The sequence below is a fragment of the Pinus tabuliformis genome, chromosome 3_1 (genome assembly GCF_031772625.1).
Source record: "Pinus tabuliformis cultivar Carrire ecotype Pingquan chromosome 3_1, CPIR1, whole genome shotgun sequence".
NCBI classification, from domain to species: domain Eukaryota; kingdom Viridiplantae; phylum Streptophyta; class Pinopsida; order Pinales; family Pinaceae; genus Pinus; species Pinus tabuliformis.
In genome coordinates, this window is record NC_142301.1 from 314,612,842 (window position 1) to 314,634,515 (window position 21,674).

Here is a 21,674-nt window from a genome sequence, read left to right on the forward strand (position 1 = left end):
ATTGTGTCATGTGTGTGTATCTTTCTCTATTGTTTTGTTCTTGTTTCGGCATATAATTTAATTGGTGTAGGTTGCAATGTATGTATTTCGATGTTTGCCATAGGAAACTGCAAATAACTTGTTCATGTAAATCTAACAAGTAGAAGAAATATCATCAGTGTTGCAGTAGGAATTCTCAGGTTTAAGGAATTTTCACATGGTATCAAAGCTAGTGCAGGTGAAGCAAGAAGAACAGTGCCAGAGAACCCAGCGCTGAGTAGAAAAGGAGGTCGAAAAAGTTGTAGGAGGCAGCAGTTTGAATCCCTAGAGGGGTTTGCGCAGTCCAAGCCAGGGGGGCTGAATTTTCGAGGCAGTCTCTCTTTGAGTGAGTCGACAGAGAGAAAGGGCTTCCAGATCGAAATTTTGTTGTGGCAGAGGAGGCAGTGCTGAAGCCTTGGTGTGAGGAAGGGCTGGTGGGATGTTGTTTTTCTACAGGTCGTTTTGCTAGGCAGAAAGACGTTAGAGGAGAAGAGAAGCACAGTGAGGGAACTTCTCCTCAAAAGACTTCTCGCCAAGAAGTTCGTTTTCTTATTGGTTGAGCAGCAACAGTAAGAAGAGGAGCAGTTTGACAGATTTCATGGCAGAAATGGCAACTAGTGGCTTGAGAGATCAGGACAGGTTGGATGGGGCATCCAACTATGTCATCTGGAAGGCGAGAATGTCATTCCTTCTAGATGAGCATGCTCTCAAGACATATGTCGACAATGTGGTGGTTGTGCCTGCAGATGCAGATCCGTTGAAGAAGTACAAGGCAGAAATGGCAAAGGCAAAGAGAATGATCCTCGACGGAGTGAAGGATCATGTTATCTGTCACATCGCTAGCAGAGGAACTGCTAAGGAGATGTGGGATGTGTTGTCTATGTTGTATCAGGGATCTTCCGAGCAGCGGAAGACGTACCTTGAGCAGAAATTGAGATTTGCTCATATGCAGAAGGGGGAGCATGTGGATTCGCTCCTCACGAAGCTTCAGGAGACCCGAGATGAGTTATCAGTTGTGGGGTCTACACCTCAAGATTTTGAGCTGGTTAGACTGGCCCTAAATTTTGTCTCAGATGAGTGGCAAGTCTTTGTCCAGCTAATGAGGGCGACTTTGCCAAATTGGGATGAGATGTGGGCAGCTCTCAAGCAAGAGGAGTTGAGGAGAGACTTGGTCAAGTGTAAGCTTGACGGAAGCAGCAGCAGTGGGTCGAAGCCCAAGGAGGAGGAGGAGAATGCAGCCCTTGCATCGAAGGGGCAACAGGAGCAGCAGAGACGTAAGAAGGACGTCTCGAAGATAAAGTGCTTCAAGTGTGGTGAAATGGGTCACTACGCAACACAGTGTCCTCTCAGGAAGAAGGACAAAGATGAGAAGCACGATCTGAAGGTTGCACCTGCGAAGATTGAGGAGGAGGAGTTCGCCATGACAGTCGAGATACCTCCAGGAGGGAGGTGGGCTGATTTGGAGTTGTAGTTCGAAGGAGCTACAGATGGGCAGGATCCTTGAGGAGCCCACCTCTTGGATCAATACCTTGCTACGGGAACCCAATTTTGTGGTAGCAGGATGGACTAATGTTAGATGGTGCCGAGGAGTGTCGAAGAGACAGTTGTAGTGGCTAGGAGCGCCAGAGACTGAACAGCGCAGAGCAGAGTTGGCAGCGGCGCAGAAGATTCAAAGGGTCAGCGCATAGACTAGTAGCAGTCAGGTTCCAGCATTCACATGGTATCATATTGAACAAGTTAGTTTAGTAATTTGGGATGTTTTTCCGTTGCCGATGCAGTAGCAGCAGCAGTTTGTAGTGCCAGCAGTAGCACGGATGTAGAAATTCAGAGGGAGTTGCAGTACGGACGCAGTGTTGACAGTGGCAGGGTCAACAGTAGTATAGATGCAGCATTTGCGCAGTGGTTGGTGGACAGCATGTCAGACATCAGCAGCACAGAGGGAGATGTTACATAACAAAGTGATGCTTCAGTAGGTTGCATTGCTAGAGCACATTCCTCGCTAAGAGGGAGTGTTGATTTATGGTAGCATCGGATGTGCTCTAAGCCTCAAATTTTGCAGGGAGACTTGGGTACATGTATTCCAAAGAACCCAGAAAGCGTGTTGGAAAATTCCACCTAGAAATAGTTTTATTTAAATAATTAATTATTTTTAATGGGACCCTAAGTCTAAACTTAGGAAAATAAGATAATTAATGGGTATTAATCTAACTGTGTGTGTAACTTCTAGAAGAAGATGAGGATCTACCAGAAATGATCTTAGCCATTGACTAGCTTCTAATCTGGGTCGTTGAGTGTGAACGAGGAGATTATTTAAGGAAGATTGAGATCATTTGGAAAGACACACGGAGTGAGTTCAGAAGTTCGATTTTCTGAAACAGAGTAGCTACCAGGAGAATATCGATAGTGAGGGGCAGGGATAGTTGGGTTGGAGTATCTTCTCCAGAGCCCAGGATACGCAGCAGAGAGGAAGAGAGACACCAGAAGGAGGCAGCGCAGGACCCAGGAGGAGTTGATGCTGAGCCAGAAGGGTTCACGCAGAAGCAGCGTTGTTCTCCAAGCAGAAGTCCAAATTTGCTAAGGGAGCTGACATTTCTGAGCCGGGAGTGCTGGAAACTGTTCCAAAAGGCAAATCGATTCCCAATTGAGCTGACGCGGAGCCTTAGAGGCTGATGTAAGGCCCAGTAGGGGCAACGCAGAATAGTCGGGAACACGTTGGTTTAGCTGTCGGATCAGCCAGAACTTGCCGAGTAGAGTGAGGTAGTCTCACAAATTTTCTTCCAAATTATTTCTCTGTAATTGGATTGTCGGGAGGGCATCCAGAGTTGTATTCAGAAAACTATTGCATAATAATAAAAACCCTCAGAGTTGTTGCACCAATTTTCCCGCATTAGGTTTTTCCGGGGACATTTGTCCAAAAATAATTGTGTCATGTGTGTGTATCATTCTCTATTGTTTTGTTCTTGTTTCGGCATATAATTTAATTGTGTAGGTTGCAGTGTATGTATTTCTATGTTTGTCGTAGGAAACTGCAAATAGCTTGTTCGTGTAAATCTAACAAGTAGAAGAAATATCATCAGTGTTGCAATAGGAATTCCCAGGTTTAAGGAATTTTCACATTATTGACAGTGGAGCTTCTAGACATATGATAGGAAAATGCAGTCAACTCCGGAAATTGTCAGAAGGAACCTCTTCTCATTCAGTCGAACTTGGAGACAAGAAGAGCTATCCAGTGAAAGGAATTGGGTCTACATCGTTGGAACAACAATTTAGTGGAAGTATTCGCCTCAACAATATACTATATGTTTTAGGTTTGAAGAAAAGTCTACTTTCTATCTCTTGTATAGAAGATAGAGGTGACAGGATTGCTTTTGTTGATGGCAAAATTTTGGTTTTGGGAAAGGGATCTAGTATTGATCATGCTAAGATAATTGGGATTCATGAGGGGACATTATATAGACTTCTTACACCTCTCCCTCAAGCCCTAATACACTTAGATGTTAGCCCTTCTGAACTATGGCATAGAAGGTATGGACACCTTCACTACAAGATGTTGCCATCTCTAATTCAAATGGTCACTAGCACCCCCTGAATTATAGGAAGACCATGAAGGAATCTGTAAAGGATGTGATCTAGGCAAGAATGTGAAGAAACCCTTTGCAAGAAGTGATACCAAATCAGAGGAAATCTTGGGTCTCATATACTCTGACGTGTGTGGTCCTATGGCAGTAAAATCTCTTGGAGGCCATCAATATTATGTGACATTCATTGATGGTTTCTCTAGGAAAACACTTTTCTACCTCCTCAAGAACAAAGATGAGATAGTCGAGAAGTTTCAAGAATTCAAGAATGAAGTAGAGAATCTCACGGAAAGAAAGATAAAGACTCTAAGGTTTGGTAATGGTGGAGAATATTGTTGATTTTGGGTATCATCGGATGTGCTCTAGACCTCAAATTTTGCAGGGAGGCTTGGGCACATGCATTCCAAAGAACCCATAAACCATTTTGGGAAATTCCACCCAGAGGCGATTTTATTAAAATAATTAATATTTTTTAATGGGACCCTAAGTCTAAACTTACGAAATTAAAAATAGTAATGGGTGTTGATCTAATTGTGGGTGTAACTTCTAGAAAAAGATGGGGATCAAGTCAAAATGATCTGAGCCTTTGATTAGGAGTTAATCTAGGTTGTTGGTTGTCCAACACGAAGATATAAGAAGGGGCTTGAGGGTCATTTGGAAAACACACCAAGAGAGATCAAGAAATCGATTTTTTGAAGTGAGAAGTTCTTAGGAGGAAAATTCGATTGAGGAGATTTCTTGCAGTTGAGGGGCGGGGATAGCAGCTTCTGGAGAGAGAGATTCTCAGTCGGAGAATCATGAGCAGAGAGTGATCCATTAGCCTTGATGCAGAGGCTGACGCAGGTCCAGGAGGTCCATGCAGTAGCAGCGCAAAGGGAGAGAAAAAAAGTTGAAAATCAGAGTAGAGAGTCAGTTTCAGCAGTCGGAAGCTTGGGTGTGAGACCGGGAGGCTGAGAGCAGTGACTCTGGGCTATTCCCCAGTGTTGAAGAAAGTGTAACTAGGTTCGGTCTTCATAATGACACATTACAATGTAAATGATGAAAATTTTATCTCGCAAAATATTTTGTGAATTTGAGTCATGGGTTTCATGCTCAAAATGTATTTGTTTTAGTAGCTCTCATTATGAGCTCTAGGCTAGGTGATGTTGATTTGGGGTAGCATCGGATGTGCTTTAGCCACGAAATTTGGTGGAGAGGTTGGGGTACATGAGATCTCCAATATCCAAAAAGGGTTTGGGTAGATTCTAAACAGTTCAGGAGATATTAAAATAATTAATATTTTTAATGGAGTCCCTAAGTCTAAACTTAGGGAAAATAAAATATTAATGTGTATTAATATGAAACTGTGTTAGAATGGTCCAAAAGACATGGATCAAGCCAGATCTAATCTTAATCGTTGATTAGGGACTTAATCTCGGCCGTTGATATGTCAACGAGAAAAGTATAAGAGGGGGTTTGAGGGTCACTTGGAGAGTACACCAGAGTGATCAGTCATTCTATTCTCTAGAGCGGGGTTTGCTAAGAGAGATAGAATCAGTGATCAGAGTTGCAGCTGAGGGGCATAGAGTACAGAGAGGCAGAGATAGTGTCAGGAGAGCAGCGCAGTAGCAGCCAGGGCTCACGCAGAGGTAGTCGGGCCCTGCGCAGAGCTTCAGAGAGGCCAGCATTGCTGACGTAGGGGGCCAGAAGGCTGACGCAGACCCATTCAAGGTGATGCAGGGCTAGCGTTGGGCAGAGAGGGGCTAACGCAGTCCAGAAAGGCAGACGCTGAGGTTTCTGACGCAGATTGGTGCTGAGGAGCTGCCGGAAGGATTATCCGGGGTTTCAGCCAGGAAATTTGTCTCAAACGGAGAGGTATCTGCCAAGAAAATTCTCTGTTGGGTAGGCCGGATTTGGCACCCAGATTGTACTCTGATATTGCTTAATAAGAAAACCCTCAGATAGCTGCACCGGTGTTCCCACATTGGGTTTTTCCGGGGACATTGGTCCAAAAATAACGGTGTCATTTGGTGTGATTGTTTCTGTTTCCTTCAGTTGTTGATCTGTAATATGGTGAACATGCACTAGTGTTTATTTTCAGTATTTACATTTGTTAATTTTAGGTATGTTCTATGCTAGAGCAATTTATTTAAATTTTCACAGTTAGCAATCACATTAGCATTAAGATAAACTGCAGATAGAACACAAATATAAATCGCAGAAGACAAGCCAAGACAAGAGGACACAAGATGTGGCGCTAGCCAGGGACAAACCCCACAATGTGTGGGGAAACCCTTGATCAATTCTTCTTTTATGTTCTTCAAAGTTCAGCAGAGAAAGAGAGAGAGAGATAGTACATTTACAACAGAAGTCAACACTTTGACTTATCTAGATCTAGCATAGATCGTTTCGTATAACGATGAGATTAGTTGAAAACATTCTGCTTCAACTGATTCTCCAAGGTGACTCCTTCACCTATTATCGTGCTGCATCTTGTCTATTTGTTGTACCTGACCTGTAGCACCATCATGCTGCTTATGCATCATCGTCATCATGTTGCCTTTGCATCATCATGTTGCAACATTATAACACTGTCATCAGCCTTAGCTGCTTGCTATGGCTTGCAGCCTAGCAAAGCAGCTAGGCTATAGTTCCGAAATCTTGCACAATCATGTTGTCATCTACAGTAGTCCGTTTTCTTTTCTGACCTCTATAAGAGATTTATATCAAGGTAACATGCCTGCGGTTCTGGTTCCCTAATGCCCACGAATATTTGCGTATGTATTCATGTATATATATATTGACTGTGTATATATATATTCCTGCGTATATATAATGATGCATGTAAATATGTTGACTGCATGATATATATTCTTGAGTGACTGCGTATACATGTGTCTAAGTGACTGCGTTGAGTATATATATGCCTGAGTTATATATACTGCCTGCGTATATGTATCTATATATGCGTTGACATACATATGAACTGTGTGGCATATTGACCTGCGTGGCATATTATCCTGCGTTCCATTATATATTACATTAACTTACGTATAATTCTGCGTGGCATATTAACCTGCGTGTGGATGCTTCAGTGTATCCAAGTCTTCCATGCACTGCATGTGGGATAACTGCTCCATTGATTGCGGTGCTCCCTTTGACTGCGTTGCTCATCGTGTTCTCTTGCTGCCTCATCATGTGACTGCGTTCACATATATTACCTGCGTTTCAATATATATATGTGACAACCGTTATTATGACTATCCCAACTTATGAGACTGCGTTGATTTTCCAGCGTTTACAAACCAGTGTCTGTTCAGCGTTTACAACCCTAACTGTGTTGATTGTCCAGCGTTTACAAACTAGCGTACAAACCAGCGTTTACAACCATGACTATCCTTGCTGTATAGATTCTATAACTGCGTATGGTTTCCATTGCGTATAGATTCATGACTGTCCATGCTCAACGTATCTGCATATGACCTGTGAATGAGTCTACAATGTGTTGACTGCGAGGGATTAGTGTTCAAGACTGCGTTGCTATTGCTTGCGTATACATAATTATTTCCAGCGTAATTACCAGGACAGTGTTATTAATAACAGCATGACAACGTTATACTCTCAATGTATAACTGCATAAGTCCTTTAGGGTTTCACCACTTCCTGAACAACGTATATAGATTAACAACGAATCATGTTCCAGCGGATAGATGTCTTCTCGAATTAGGGCATCATTTGCAGCTAGGGCTCCAGCGTATTCTTAGTGATTCTCCTTCTCTAAAAACCCAAGACATGCAGAGGAGATCACCCTTGAGAGTGTCCAAATGACATTAACTCCTCTTATATTTATACCAAAATGTATAGGTTGAATAGACATGACGTTTGGTCTTCTTGAGCCTACATCAAATGCTGGTCGGCTAGATAATAAATCCATAATCAAAATAATTTCATATCTCCATAAATACTTATCGGAATCGGATGATCTTTGGATCAATCCTACACCTCTCGACGAGAGGGATCCAATAAAAATATCAGCTGCCATAAATAAGCTGACCCACATGGAGTTTGGCCCTAGTTGCCAATTTAACACTCCCTCTCAACTAGGGAGAACTCCATCCGCTGATCCATATGTCCGGCTGTACTATCTCTGCCATCATTGGCTTGCACTGCTCTGCTCAACTCTATTGGCTCTGCTCAACTTAGCTCTGTTGAACCATGAAGAAGAAGAATTGATCGAGAATGTCTCATACTATTCTCCACTGACCCGAAGTCAGTCTCAGAGTGCGTACCACTGGTCCCAGACCAGTCTCAACTGACCCAAAGTCAACATCATAGTGAGTACCACTCCTACCACTGGTCCCAGACCAGTATCGCAGGCTCAGAGAGTGTACCACTGGTCCCAAACCAGTCTCAACCAACCCGAAGTCAGCGTCATAGTATGTACAACTCCTACCACTAGTCCCAAACCAGTATCATTGATCCCAGATCAACGGAGGTCATCCTAGCGTAGGGAGTATGGTAGGTACAACGATGCGTCCATCGGTACTACTATGGTCCCTAACTTCATTTCCCTGTTCATTGATCAGATGAGAGGTACTTCCCATGAGTTCCAGAGTGCATGGGTAGGATGTCTCGACAGGAGAAAATAATCAATCCCGTCCTCACAGGAGAACACATCAATCCTGCTACAATCGCCATGGAGAACACATCAATCCAGGCCTCATAGGAGAACACATCAATCCTACTACAGTCACCATGGAGAACACATCAATCCAGGCCGCCATGGAGAAGACATCAATCCAGGCCTCATAGGAGAACACATCAATCCTGCTACAATCGCCATGGAGAACACATCAGTCCAGGCCGCGATGGAGAACACATCAATCCTGGCCTCACAGGAGAACACATCAATCCTGCTACAATCGCCATGGAGAACACATCAATCCTGCTACAATCGCCATGGAGAACACATCAATCCAGGCCGCCATGGAGAACACATCAATCCAGGCCTCACAGGAGAACACATCAATCCTGCTACACAAGAGAGCGAATCATCATGTTCCACAAGAGAGCGAATCATCTTGTCCCACAAGAGAGCGAATCATCTTGTTTCAGTGCGCACCACCAGGGGAGGGTGAGTCGCCTTGTGGTTTTATGTTGCTCCAATAAGAACTGCAAGCCCTTAGAGCTCCCAGAGCTCAATGTATGCAACATGCAAGACCCTTGTATAAGGGTTTCTTGACGACTGCAAGTCATTCAGGAAAATCATAAATTTGATCTTTCCCTCGAGGCTTTAGCGACCTGTACATCATCTCAGTGCGATGGAACCTCCTTGCTCATTGACTTACCATATCCTAGATAAGGTAGTATCTGATGTCTATCTGCTAGAGCAATCGTCGAATATGGGATTCCTCAATAATCGAATCCCACCTCTGGTTGTTACAGAGAATCACAATGGTATTCATCATGTATACAAACAGCTCACTGATGAGCTTCCCCAACCAGGCAACTTCATACGAGATCATACTTGTAGATATGTATCTAGTCTCGACAACCAACTTTTGCTTCCTGCTTAGAAGCAGAATCCAGAGAGGAACAACACTAAGAAGTGTTCCAGTGATCCTCCATACTGCCTGCACAATCAGCATTCAAATAATCATGCAGTTTCATATTTCCGGCAGTGTATCTCAATCCATGAGAGATTGTGCCCTGAAGACATCTCAGAAGATTCTTGGCACCAATCCAGTGAGGCTCAACCAGATATGAGCTCCCCATGCTAACTGCAAAACATATGTCCGGAATCCAACTCCCTCTTACTTCTGCAAGTGAGAGGGTCTGCATAGGTCATCCTCATAAGGTGCTAGTATGAGAGGTCTATCATCCACAACCTTCGAATGGTTTGGATCCGTTTCACTCCTAGTGAATCCTCAGCTTTAACAGACAGCTATCGATCCTCTCATACTATGCCCGGGGTGTTTTGCTTCAAGCCATAGAGGGCTTTCTTCCACCTGTATACATGAGATTCCTGTTCATGAATCTCAAACTCTACGGGTTGTTTCACACCTGTGGACCTGCTACATGAGGGGAACGGCCCCCTTATAAGATTTTCCTTCGGTATATCTCAGACATGTACTTTCATGATCCTTTTGAATTCAGGGATTCTTGTCACCATCTGACTCATAGACCTTCGGTGCTACGTGACAATGAACATGGTCCCTAGTGGACTTCCTGCAATTTGATACAACCTTGAACTCAAAAGCACCTTTGAAAATTCTATTTCAAACACGTACCTTTCCATCAACGAATGCCACCTTAAAATCTTCGACTTCCATTCCTGGGGTTCCTTGCTTCCTTGAAGAGTCGACCGTGTCCTTGATGACCTCCATCTCTGTCATTCGGACACTCCTTCACATAAGGGCCGAACGTATAACCAAGACATCTGTCTTTCCTTCCATCCTTAGATCCGAACTTCCCAATGAAGTGATCTTTAGATGGGCCATCAGAAACTTCCGTTGCACCATTCTGATAACAGTCTCTACTTCAACTTCTCCCAGGGTGAATTATGAGGAACCCATTGATCCTTTCGTCCTTGTCCCCACTGTCTTTGGTGATTGCTCTTTCACTCTTGCTTGGGCATTGTCTTCGCCTCAGCTCCGATACCATGTTAATTTTAGGTATGTTCTACGCTAGAGCAATTTATTTAAATTTTCATAGTTAGCAATCACATCAGCATTAAGATAAATTGCAGATAGAACACAAATATAAATCGCAGAAGACAAGCCAAGACAAGAGGACACAAGATGTGGCGCTAGACAGGGACAAACCCCACAATGTGTGGGGAAACCCTTGATCAATTCTTCTTTTATGTTCTTCAAAGTTCAATAGAGAAAGAGAGAGAGAGATAGTACATTTACAACAGAAGTCAACACTTTGACTTATCTAGATCTAGCATAGATCATTTCGTATAACGATGAGATCAGTTGAAAACATTCTGCTTCAACTGATTCTCCAAGGTGACTCCTTCACCTATTATCGTGCTGCATCTTGTCTATTTGTTGTACCTGACCGTGTAGCACCATCATGCTGCTTATGCATCATCGTCATCATGCTGCCTTTGCATTATCGTCATTATGCTGCCCCTGCTAGTATGAATCATCGTCATCATGCTGCCTTTGCATCATCATGTTGCAACACTATAACACTGTCATCAGCCTTAGCTGCTTGCTATGGCTTGCAGCCTAGCAAAGCAGCTAGGCTATAGTTCCGAAATCTTACAAAATCATGCTGTCATCTACAGTAGTCCGTTTTCTTTTCTGACCTCTTTATAAGAGATTTATATCAAGGTAACATGCCTGCGGTTTTGGTTCCCCACTGCCCACGAATATTTGCATATGTATTCATGTATATATATATTGACTGTGTATATATATATTCCTGCGTATATATAATGATGCATGTAAATATATTGACTACATGATATATATTCCTGAGTGACTGTGTATACATATGTGTCTGAGTGACTGCGTTGAGTATATATGCCTGCGTTATATATACTACCTGCATATATGTATCTATATCTGCGTTGACATACATATGAACTGTGTGGCATATTGACCTGCGTGGCATATTATTTTGCGTTCCATTATTCTGCATGGCATATTAACCTGCATGTGGGTGCTTCAGCGTATCCAAGTCTTCCATGGACTGCGTGTGGGATAACTGCTCCATTCACTGCGGTGCTCCCTTTGACTGCGTTGCTCAGCGTGTTCTCTTGTTGCCTCATAATGTGACTGCGTTCACATATATTACCTGCGTTTCAATATATATATGTGACAACCGTTATTATGATTGTCCCAACTTATGAGACTGCGTTGATTGTCCAGCGTTTACAACCCTAACTGTGTTGACTGTCCAGCATTTACAATCCAGTAACTGTCCAGCATTTACAATCTAGTGACTGTCCAACATTTACAAACTAGCGTACAAACCAACGTTTACAACCATGATTGTCCTTGCTGTATAGATTCTATAACTGCGTATGGTTTCCATTGCGTATAGATTCATGACTGTCCATGCTCAACGTATCTGCGTATGACCTGTGAATGAGTCTACAATGTGTTGACTGCGAGGGATCAGTGTTCAAGACTGCGTTGCTATTGCCTGCGTATACATAATTATTTCCGGCATAATTCCCAAGATATTGTTATTAATAACAGCATGACAACGTTATACTCTCAATGTATAACTGCATAAGTCCTTTAGGGTTTCACCACTTCCTGAACAGCGTATATAGATTAACAACGAATCATGTTCCAGCAGATAGATGTCTTCTCGAATTAGGGCATCATTTGCAGCTAGGGCTCCAGCGTATTCTTAGTGATTCTCCTTCTCCAAAAACCCAAGACGTGGAGAGGAGATCACCCTTGAGAGTGTCCAAATGACATTAACTCCTCTTATATTTATACCAAAACGTATAGGTTGAATAGACATGACATTTGGGCTTCTTGAGCCTACATCAGATGCTGGTCGGCTAGATAATAAATCCATAATCAAAATAAATTCATATCTCCATAAATACCTATCGGAATCGGATGATCTTTGGATCAATCCTACACCTCTTGACGAGTGGGATCCAATAAAAATATCAGCTGCCATAAATAAGCTGACCCACATGGAGTTTGGCCCTAGTTTCCAATTTAACAACATTGTAAATAACTTGTTAAGTAACAGAACAAGCAGGTAGGAATAAATCAGATAAAGTGCATGGAGAGTTTCTAACTGGTAGACTTAGAACCTTCAACATGGTATCAGAGCTTGATTGCAGATCACAGGAGCACTGAGGACATCAGCCGAGCGGAGCAATAGCAGTAGAAAACAGGTGTCCCAAGGTGACAGAAGTTGTTTCTAGCAGAGCAGCAACAAGGGAAGGGTGACACAATGCTTGTGTCATCAAGGGTGAGCCAGGAAGAGGCAGCGCAGAGGCTAAGGAAGGTAAAGGGAGCCTCACGCAGAGCCACACGGAAGCTAGGACGGTTGACGCAGTTGGCTGAGGAGGCCGGGTCGCTGGTGTCGGGATTGCGCAGAGCCTGGGAGCTCTCACCTTCAGGTTGCTGGGGTTTAGAAGGTTGTGGGAACATTGCAGAGTGGAGTTGGTGAGGTACTATAGTCAAAACAGTACTTGACAAGGCAAGGCCAAGAGGAGGGAGTTGATATCGAGGGTTTCTAGCCAAGAAACACGGATCAGTGCTGCGGTTGCACAGATGATCAGAGTAGGGGGCATCTCGACATCGGCAGAAGGATTTCTAGGAGGGAAATCGATACTCAGAGGCAGTCAGTTCGAGAACTTCCAAGAGGGAAGTAGAAGAGCATCATGGCACTACACGAAATAAGAGACCAGGACAAACTGGAAGGAGCGTCGAACTTCGCAGTCTGGAAGGCCAGAATCTTATCCGTACTTGACAGAAATTGTGTCAAGAACTTCGCCTTGAAGGTTATAGCTATCCCAGTCGACCCCAATGATAACGACAAGTACGAGGAGGCAATGGCGAGGGCCAAGAGCATCATCCTTGACGGGGTCAAGGACCATTTAGTACCACACATTGCCGAGAAGAGAACGGCATATGAGATGTGGGAGGCCCTCAAGAAATTGTACCAACATACTTCTATGCAGAGAAGAATGTTACTAGAGAACCAGTTGAGGTCGTATCAGATGAAGAAGGGAGAGTCGATTGACACCTTCCTTGGAGGACTAAACAAGACCCGAGATCAGTTGACTGCTATAGAAACCACGCCGGATTAGGAATTGATGGTGAGGACTGCCCTGAATGCAGTCTCAGGAGACTGGGAGGTATTTGTCCAAAGTATACTGGGCAGAGGGACACTTCCACCTTTGGATGAGATGTGGGTTGCTCTTCGCCAAGAAGAGATCAGATGGCAGTGGAAGACAGGTAGCAGCAGCAAGGGTATCAAAGTCAAGCAGGAGGAGGAAGATGTTGCCCTAGCATCTGAGGGAAAGCAGGAAAAAAGGAAGAAGAAGGATCTCTCCAAGATCAAGTGCTTCCACTGTGGGCAGCTGGGTCATTATGCGACCCAGTGTCCAAGGAAGAAGAATAAGGGAGAGTCTTCCGAGACTAAGGCAACGCCAGCAAGGGCAGAGAAGGAAGTTTTGACAGACGATGACTGTGCCATGAGTGCACACACACCACTTGAGCAGAAGTGGGGAGACATCGAGCTATAGTCAGGCGGACTACAGGCGATGAGGGGCAGGATCCTCGAGGTACCCAGCCTCTTGGATTAGACCTTGCTACGGGAGCCCCAAAGAGGAGTAACAAGACTGGCTAATGTGGGTAGAGATGGATGTGGATGGAGCGGCAAAAAAAGCTACAGTGCAGGAGTCTCGACACAGCGCGAGGCTAGCAGGCTGTAGCAGTGCGAGAGGCACAGGAGTGTTGCACCAGTGCAGGATGGCACAGAGAGGTGTGCAGCGGTGCGAGATGCAGGGAGTTGTTGTAGCAACGCAGAGGTCAGAGAGGGAGCACTTATCAGCGACAAAGGGAGCTTCAGCATCAGGAGGGTCTCTAGCCCAACAGGGAGGTCAAAGTTGGGAGATCAGTTACTTACTTCTCAGTAACCGAGTTGCAGTGTAGCAGTGGGCAACGCGATGCAACATGATGAGAGGAGGTGCAGTGCGGATGCAGTGCTGGGAGAAAGGACCACCATCAGCACGGATGCAGAGGGAGTTGTTGTACAGATGCAGCAGTGGCAGTGGCAGAACCATGGGCAGCAGTACATGGTGGGTAGCAGGCCTAGCATCAGCACAGGGACCGATGTCGGATGATCAAAGTAATACTCAGTGAGGAGTATTGCTGGAGCTGGAAAATTGAAAGAGAAACTGGAAAATTTTTGCATCCACATCATCTCTACACCCTCGATCAAGGAATTTTGATATGTTTCTATGCCTTAAAGAGATGTTTGTGCATGTGCCTCCGTATCCACTACCATGTGTGGATGTTGATGGAGTTCTTATTCTATGTTATTGTGGGCTAGTGGTACCATATTCAACTTCACCCTTTGATCTTTTAGATTTGTAATGGGCTTCCTCCTCTTCCCTTATGTATTTGGCTCTTTGTTGTGTTGAGTGTTGACACACTTAGACAGGTTTTGATTCCTATTTTCTTAGTTCCATCCCATGCCATTTTCTCACAAAAATGTTTTCTGGGCACAGATATATGAACCTATGTAAGTGATTTTGCAATAGGGGCATGTAAATTTAGTGGTTCCACCCCCTTTCCCTCTTGCAAGCCTAGTAACATATTTACACAAGGGGGTTTCGTCTACCTTAGTTTTCTTTCCATCATCATATCCACTCTCATTATCCTCCTCCTCCTCTTCCTCTTGGTACTCCTCTTCTCCAAGGTTTCCTAATCCACCACTACTCACCACTTCATCATCTTCATCACTTCTTCTTCTTCTGCTCCCCACCACCATCATCATAACAAAAAAAGGAACCAACAAGAGAAGGCTAAGCCATATACCCATCATGTTTGGTGAAGTTTGAGTTTCTTGCCTATAATAAAATGAAGGAGGAATGGGAATTGGGAAAGAGTAGGAGAAGAGAACATCTTTCATTCAACATAGAAAAAACACAAATAGTACATGGAAAAAAAAAAGAATGGGATTAGACCCTACTTCTTTGGCTCTCCACTGGTGGTGCCTTCAATCTCCCTTGCAAGCTCCTCAAGCTCAAACCCTCTCAATCTTCCTTTCTCTCAAGCTCCTCAAGCTCAAACCCTCTCAATCTCTCTCAAGCTCATGAAAATGATACAATGTGGGAGCAGAGGAGGCATTTTATTCTCTTGGCCCCTCCTTTTCCCTCTAAAAAAAGTTCTCCTCCAAGTAGGTCACGCACGTCTCTCAGCATGGTGAGAGCATTTTTTTTGTTCGCGGGAGCGATGGCGCCCCACAGTTAAAATTCACTCTCAGAGCGAAGGGGAGCAATTGCTCCCTCTATCGCTCCTGAATTGGTAAGGAGCACAAATTTTTTTAGGGAGTCGCTCCTGATGCGCTCCTACTCAAAGTGTGCTTCAGGAGTGGATTCGGGAGGGGGGGGGTCTGTCCCACCCCATAGCCTTGGTACTCACATGCCATACAACATTTCCTAGTGCCACTTTTTTACTTACTACATACAATTTAATTAAAATTCTCGTTCCGCGGGAAATTTTTAATTATTAAAAAATCCTAAAAATACCTAATGCAATTCCGTGAGACTCTGGATAATTCCTAGCATGGTAATATACATTGACCCTAAATTTAGAAAACACACTCAAGGCTCAATTATTAAGACACACTCCAGCTTTGGAGGTTATAAGTGAAAAAACTCAATTAATTATTTGTTGCTAAAAAGAGAAAATAATTAATTAAGTGAAAAAAAAATACTCTAGAGCAACTTCCTTAGTAACCAAGTCCCAAGGGTCTAAGCCTATTACATAATTTCATCATGCTAGTGTCATTTTATACAATTCCCCCATGGGGGTACGGAATTTTCTTAGAAGAAAGAGGAGAGAGAAGATAGAAGAATAGAGAGAGGGGGCAATTTTGCCCTGTTGGATTTCTGAACTTGAAAAAAAATTATAGGTGCCTTGTCCATTTGGAAATGGGGTCCTCGTTCCCTACTAGGTACATCTAAGCAGGGAACAAAGTCCATTGAAATTTCTTCCCATTTTTGGTTAGGGATGTACAAGGGGTGAAGTAACCCTAGTATCAAAATATCCTCATTTTATGCCTTTGACATGTGTCACATTCAGCGACAAATTTTGAAATATCTCTACTCATCCCTTTCCAATAGAATGATTGTTGTACACTGTAGTATGTTTTAAAAATTCCAATGTGTCGTGCTCTGATACCAGTGTAATAGGCAGTCACATACACAACATATAAATGTAAATATATGTATTATTAATGATTATTGAATTGATGATGTTACAATGAAAGGCCCCTGTTATAAATACTAGGCGTGCTGCCTTTTCATAAGAAGAGACGTGTCTCTTTATTAAGACCCAGATTTACATTAATTTATGTTTGTTACAGAAAAACTTGATTCCCTTCACAAATATCAGACTCAAAATGATACTCCAATGTTCACTTGACACATGCATATTCACAAGTCTTTTTACTTCCAAATTTTTTGAGTTCTAGGGTACATCTTTTGAGCACTTTGAAATGGAAGTCTTTGAAATTTAAGTTGTTAATGAATTTATACATGTTTGAGAGCAGAAGTGGGATATGAGTTATTGTCATTTTGATGGAAACCCTATTTATGCTATTATTGATGACATTGAAGAGTTATGGGGTTGGTCATCTTTTACAAATGCGATTTTGGAAAATTCTCATGACCACTTCTTACACATGTAGTGATGATCTTGTCAACATGAGGAGGTCATGAACACAGGTTTGTTTCAACCACCATTACCTCCCAATGGTGATTTTCAGCCTGTTGAGAAATCTAGGGCAGCTAGATTAGATGTGATTTCTCTTAACTTGATAACTGCTTGTGATGTTCTTTACTTCAACTTGTAGGATTTATAATTAGCTTCTTCTTCTCTTGATTATTATAGTGTTCTTATCATCAAACAGCTACCAAAACATGAAGATCAATAGAACAAATGGACACAAGATGTAGGCTGCTAGCCAGGGCCAAAACCTCTCCTAGAGAGGAAAACCCACAATAAATTCTTCTCTTCTTATAGAATCTTCAAATGACGAATTCCAAGACCTTTAGACCCAAGACAAAGACCCCTCCAAGACCAAGTCAACCTTTCTTTCAATGTACTTCTGCTCAACAAAGTCAATTATAGTCAAACTTCTCCAAATCCTCAACTTCGACCCCTGCAACACTTTTTCGCTCTCTTTTTCAGTCTTGCAATTTTTGGCCTTCCTGCAGTAGCTGCAACTTTGCACGTGTGGGAGTAGTATGGTAAAAGAGGTCTTCTTCTTCCTTTGCTGAGAGTGTTTGTTTCTCCTTAGTAATGAGCCGTTCAAACTTGATCCTTGTAACAACAAATTTTGACTCCTTTAGATGACTGCAATTTGGACTTTACTGCAACAAAATGATGCCCTAGTTTTCGCACGTGTGAGGGAATGTGTCACAAAATTCAGATTATTGATTTTGGTTCTCCTTCCTTGAGTTCTTTTCCTTTGCTTGTCCCTTTAGGTCTCTTTTTTTTTGCCCTTGTGATCGAGCTGCTTGAAGTCTCCTTCCAAATGAGGTCAAGTGTCATGTATATATAGCTGTCCTTGGAGTACAAACTGCCCTAATGAGGCCGACTTCATCATATCAAGACCGACTTGATGTTTTGCAGGCCGACTTGGTCTTGGAGGGACTTTTGACACAATTTTGACTCAAATAAATTATTTTGACTAGATACAAAATGCCCAATAAAGTCTATTACATGTGACCGTGACTCTTTTTGACTTCTTGACTTTGTGACAAAACCTAGAAGCAGACAATGGGTGCTTTCACCTAAAACAAATTGACCTAGCGCATGAAACCCATGCTAATAAAATAATAATAATAAATTTTCTTTCTCTTTTACATAAAATCAAGAATACATAAGTTATTATGAAGACCGAACCTAGTTACAAATTTCAACACAGCCATCCCCATAATTGTGTGTAAAACCTGGCAACAATAAGTTATGAAAAATAGTGTATCCTGAGACATAGTGTGAGGTAGATTATGGGTTTACTGAAGTCATGACAGATGAGATCAACAGTGAACACTACCAACAACATGGTACATGGAGGGCTTGGAACATAGAGGACCAGTGGCACCAAGCATTAGTACTGATATCCCTGGAGGATCTAGGGAAAGGGTGCAACAACTGATTAGAATCCCAATATAAGGGATGATTTTGATGATGTGCAGTTATTTGCGGAAGCATGATGTCTTGTGGATTCTGGAGGTCTTTTAGAGACTTGATGTTAATGTATTTTGTTTCAAATATGTATCACAGTTAGTGCTATTTCACTATATTCACACTTACATGTTATATACATGAGCAAACTTTGCATATATGGTGTGTAATCGTTTGAATTTACGTTGATGTAGATGAATTTTTTTTATTTTTTATTTTTTTTGCATGGTAGAGGGAGGAGGCTCAGAGACTTATTTTAAAGGAGGTACCTTAGTGATTACACGAGAAGCATGGACAGGAGGGATGACCAATAACTGTTAAGGGGAGAAGAGGAAAGTGAGAGTGAGGAGGCTGATGTGCCAGCCACAACACCACCTTCTACAGAGTGAGACACCCACGAGTGGCCATTAGTCTCGAACCACAAGCCTATTTCTATGAGAGGATGAACCGTTACCTTTGGCCGTGAATGGGGTAGAAGGAATCAGTGGCTAGCTGCCAGATTAATCATTGTAGTTCTTACAATTATGAGATACATTTATTGTATGTTTGATGTAATTTTGTATTTAATTGTCTTGAATGCTGCACAGCTACCGGGATTTAGCATCTGCAATTGATGTTTGATGTATCATATGGCATTACATGCATTTTATATATCAGTACTTTTTTCATATGTATGTGGCAATGTGCTTATTTGCTGTTGTCTATTTATATTAAAAAAATTGAAATATATATATATATATATAGATATAATTGTATTTTTTAATGCTTGCTGTGGTTTGATGATCTTTTTGCCAATGTCACTATGTCCAAAGTTCAAACCCTCTGCAATAATTTACTGATGCCAAGTTTTTCATCTATGGATAGGATAATATCAGATTAGGTAAGTATCAATAGTTTTGACCAATTATAAATATATGCCAAGTACGTAATAACACAATTGTGAACAAGTCCCAAGGGATAGCTCAATTGGTCGAGTTCCCGTTGCTAAGTACCTTGCCAATTGGGAGGTCACGGGGTCAAAGCTCCTCGACGCCCTTGGGGTTAGGCTTGCCCAGAAAAGCCGACGGGTAAATCCCTTCGGGTGGATATGCCCAGATTATTACCCGTGGATGTAGCGGCCACTCGGCAACTGTTGGGTAGCGACCCCCACATAACGATTTTGGGGCTCAAAGTCCGAAATTTTGGGTAAAGGAATGGTAAAGGATCCGCGAAGTGCGCGGAATGCAAATTGTAATGGGTTAAGTCCAAGGGTAGTTCACCCTAAAATGTTATAGATTAGTCTAGAATGCGTCGGCTTGATAGAACAAGGATCTAGGTTTAGAAGACAGTTTTTTGGAATGATAGCTTTGATGTATGGGTTTGTGAAAGCGAAAGTGCTCTGAGTCTGTAAGTCCGAGTCAAGGGTAGTAGAGGGTAGAAGAGGCTCTGCAGCTGTGTGCGCAAAGGCCTGGTAGAGTCCGCAGCTATGTGCGCGGACCCCTGCAGCTGAGTGCGCAGGGCAAAAAGTGGAATGTACTGAACAGAATATTAATAAAGATAAGTGTTTCTGAAATATTGTGTATCTGATCACCGATCTGAATGTTTATGCTTATGTTATGATTTTATGAAGTATATTTATGACTGCGCGCACTGGGTTTAATTGTTAAATGTTTTCTTAAAGACCTTAAAGAATAGATCAGATCTATAATAACAGTAAGAAGACTAAGGATCTAAGAAACTCCCCCTCAAGGTTCTTCGCGAGGTCCCGACTGCTGCGCGGACTAGTAGAAGTATGTAGATCGGGTTGCGAATTCTCCAGTCCTCATCAAGACATCCCTAGGGTGCGGAAACCTGGTTCCAGCACCCTCCCATACTGCCTCGGGTGAGACTTCAGTCCGCGCTCTGCAGATTGTTGCCGAAAGGGCCAGTAGTACGGGATTTGTTTGGCTAAAAACTCTTTCGAACCTGGGTCAAGGCCCAATAAGCCAACAAATGGTTCTGTTGTCGGGACCGAGATCTGCCTAAAGGGATGTCTGATGCCGGAACGCTAGAACCCTACAAGGAAAGAAGTTGAAGATTGATGGGTTAGAGGGTTTATCACTGAACTCGTGATAGACGCAACTATTAGCAACAGCGAAGTCGCAAAGAAGTTTCCTCAAAAGAATCGCGAGCAGAGAAAGCTTCAAAAGGATCGAAGGGTTAATTTTACCACTGTGAAGGAAGTGGAGCGCGCAAGGAGTACGGTTTAGTATGGCGAACGAAATCAAGTTGCCTATATTCAAAGGAGTCGGAAACGAAGACCCCGATCAATTTTGGTTCGTAGTGAAAGCAGTATGGGAAGCGCACGGGGTTACAGATGATAACATCAAAAAGGCCACATTGGTGAGCACGTTGCAGGACCGCGCGTTGACATGGTATATTAAGCACTCCAGCGATCATCCGAATGCCAGAATAGCAGAGATCCAGGATGCGTTGAACAAAGAGTTTAGTCGACCAAAATCAGAACTCAGTCGATCATTGGATTTAAGGAAATTGTGATGCTTCCAGGTGAGACACCATGGGATCTGGATCAGTGCCTGAAAAGTATGATCCGTGAGGCAAATATGATGCTTTCAGATGCGCAGCACCGCGCCTGGTTTGTGGCATCCCTGACACCGCACCTAAGGACGGCGCTATCACAACAGAAGATCTCGACCCAGGCCGAAGCATTAGAGATAGCGATGAGGTTGCATGAAACGCCAATACAAGATCCTGGGTTGGGAGTCCAACAAATCCACGCACAACTACAAAATCTATGTTTAGAGATGCAGAATTTGAAGAAGGATAGGGTGCCACGGCCAGAAGTATGCGGAGAGGTGTGGTGTATAAAATGTAAGGGCCAGGGTCACGATAAGGATCACTGTCCTGTATTCGCGAATTATTCGACAGGAGGGGCACCTATGCCGCAGAGACTAGAGGCGCCGGCTGGTCTGAGTGCGTCCACCGCCCTCTGGTGTGCGATTTGTCAAGTAGGAGGAAAGCATGCAACGGACAACTGTCACCTATTGCAGAAATATACCCAGGCTCCGCAGCAACTGTACTGTAATTTCTGTAGATCAGTGGGTCATGATGAGCGAACATGTCGAAGTTATGAAATAATGATGGATAGAACTCCAGCCTATCGAGTGCAGGCAGAAATGCGAGGGCCCGATCCAGCTGCAGCAATAGC

General features: G+C 43.1%; 1 protein-coding gene across 3 annotated transcripts in view; it reads left to right on the top strand.

The window, feature by feature from the left end:
* Window positions 1–21,674, top strand: part of LOC149187038 (Protein kinase superfamily protein) — a 409,207-nt gene that overhangs the window by 380,108 nt on the left and 7,425 nt on the right. The window contains exon 13 of one of the 3 annotated variants that reach the window (XM_089411265.1): window positions 18,720–18,934. The exons of the other annotated variants lie outside the window; for them this stretch is intronic. Within the exon in view, the coding sequence (XP_089267391.1) occupies window positions 18,720–18,761 (42 nt within the window). The 3' untranslated portion in view covers window positions 18,762–18,934. Of the gene's footprint in view, window positions 1–18,719; window positions 18,935–21,674 lie in introns of those variants that run through there. 3 annotated transcript variants of the gene reach the window in all.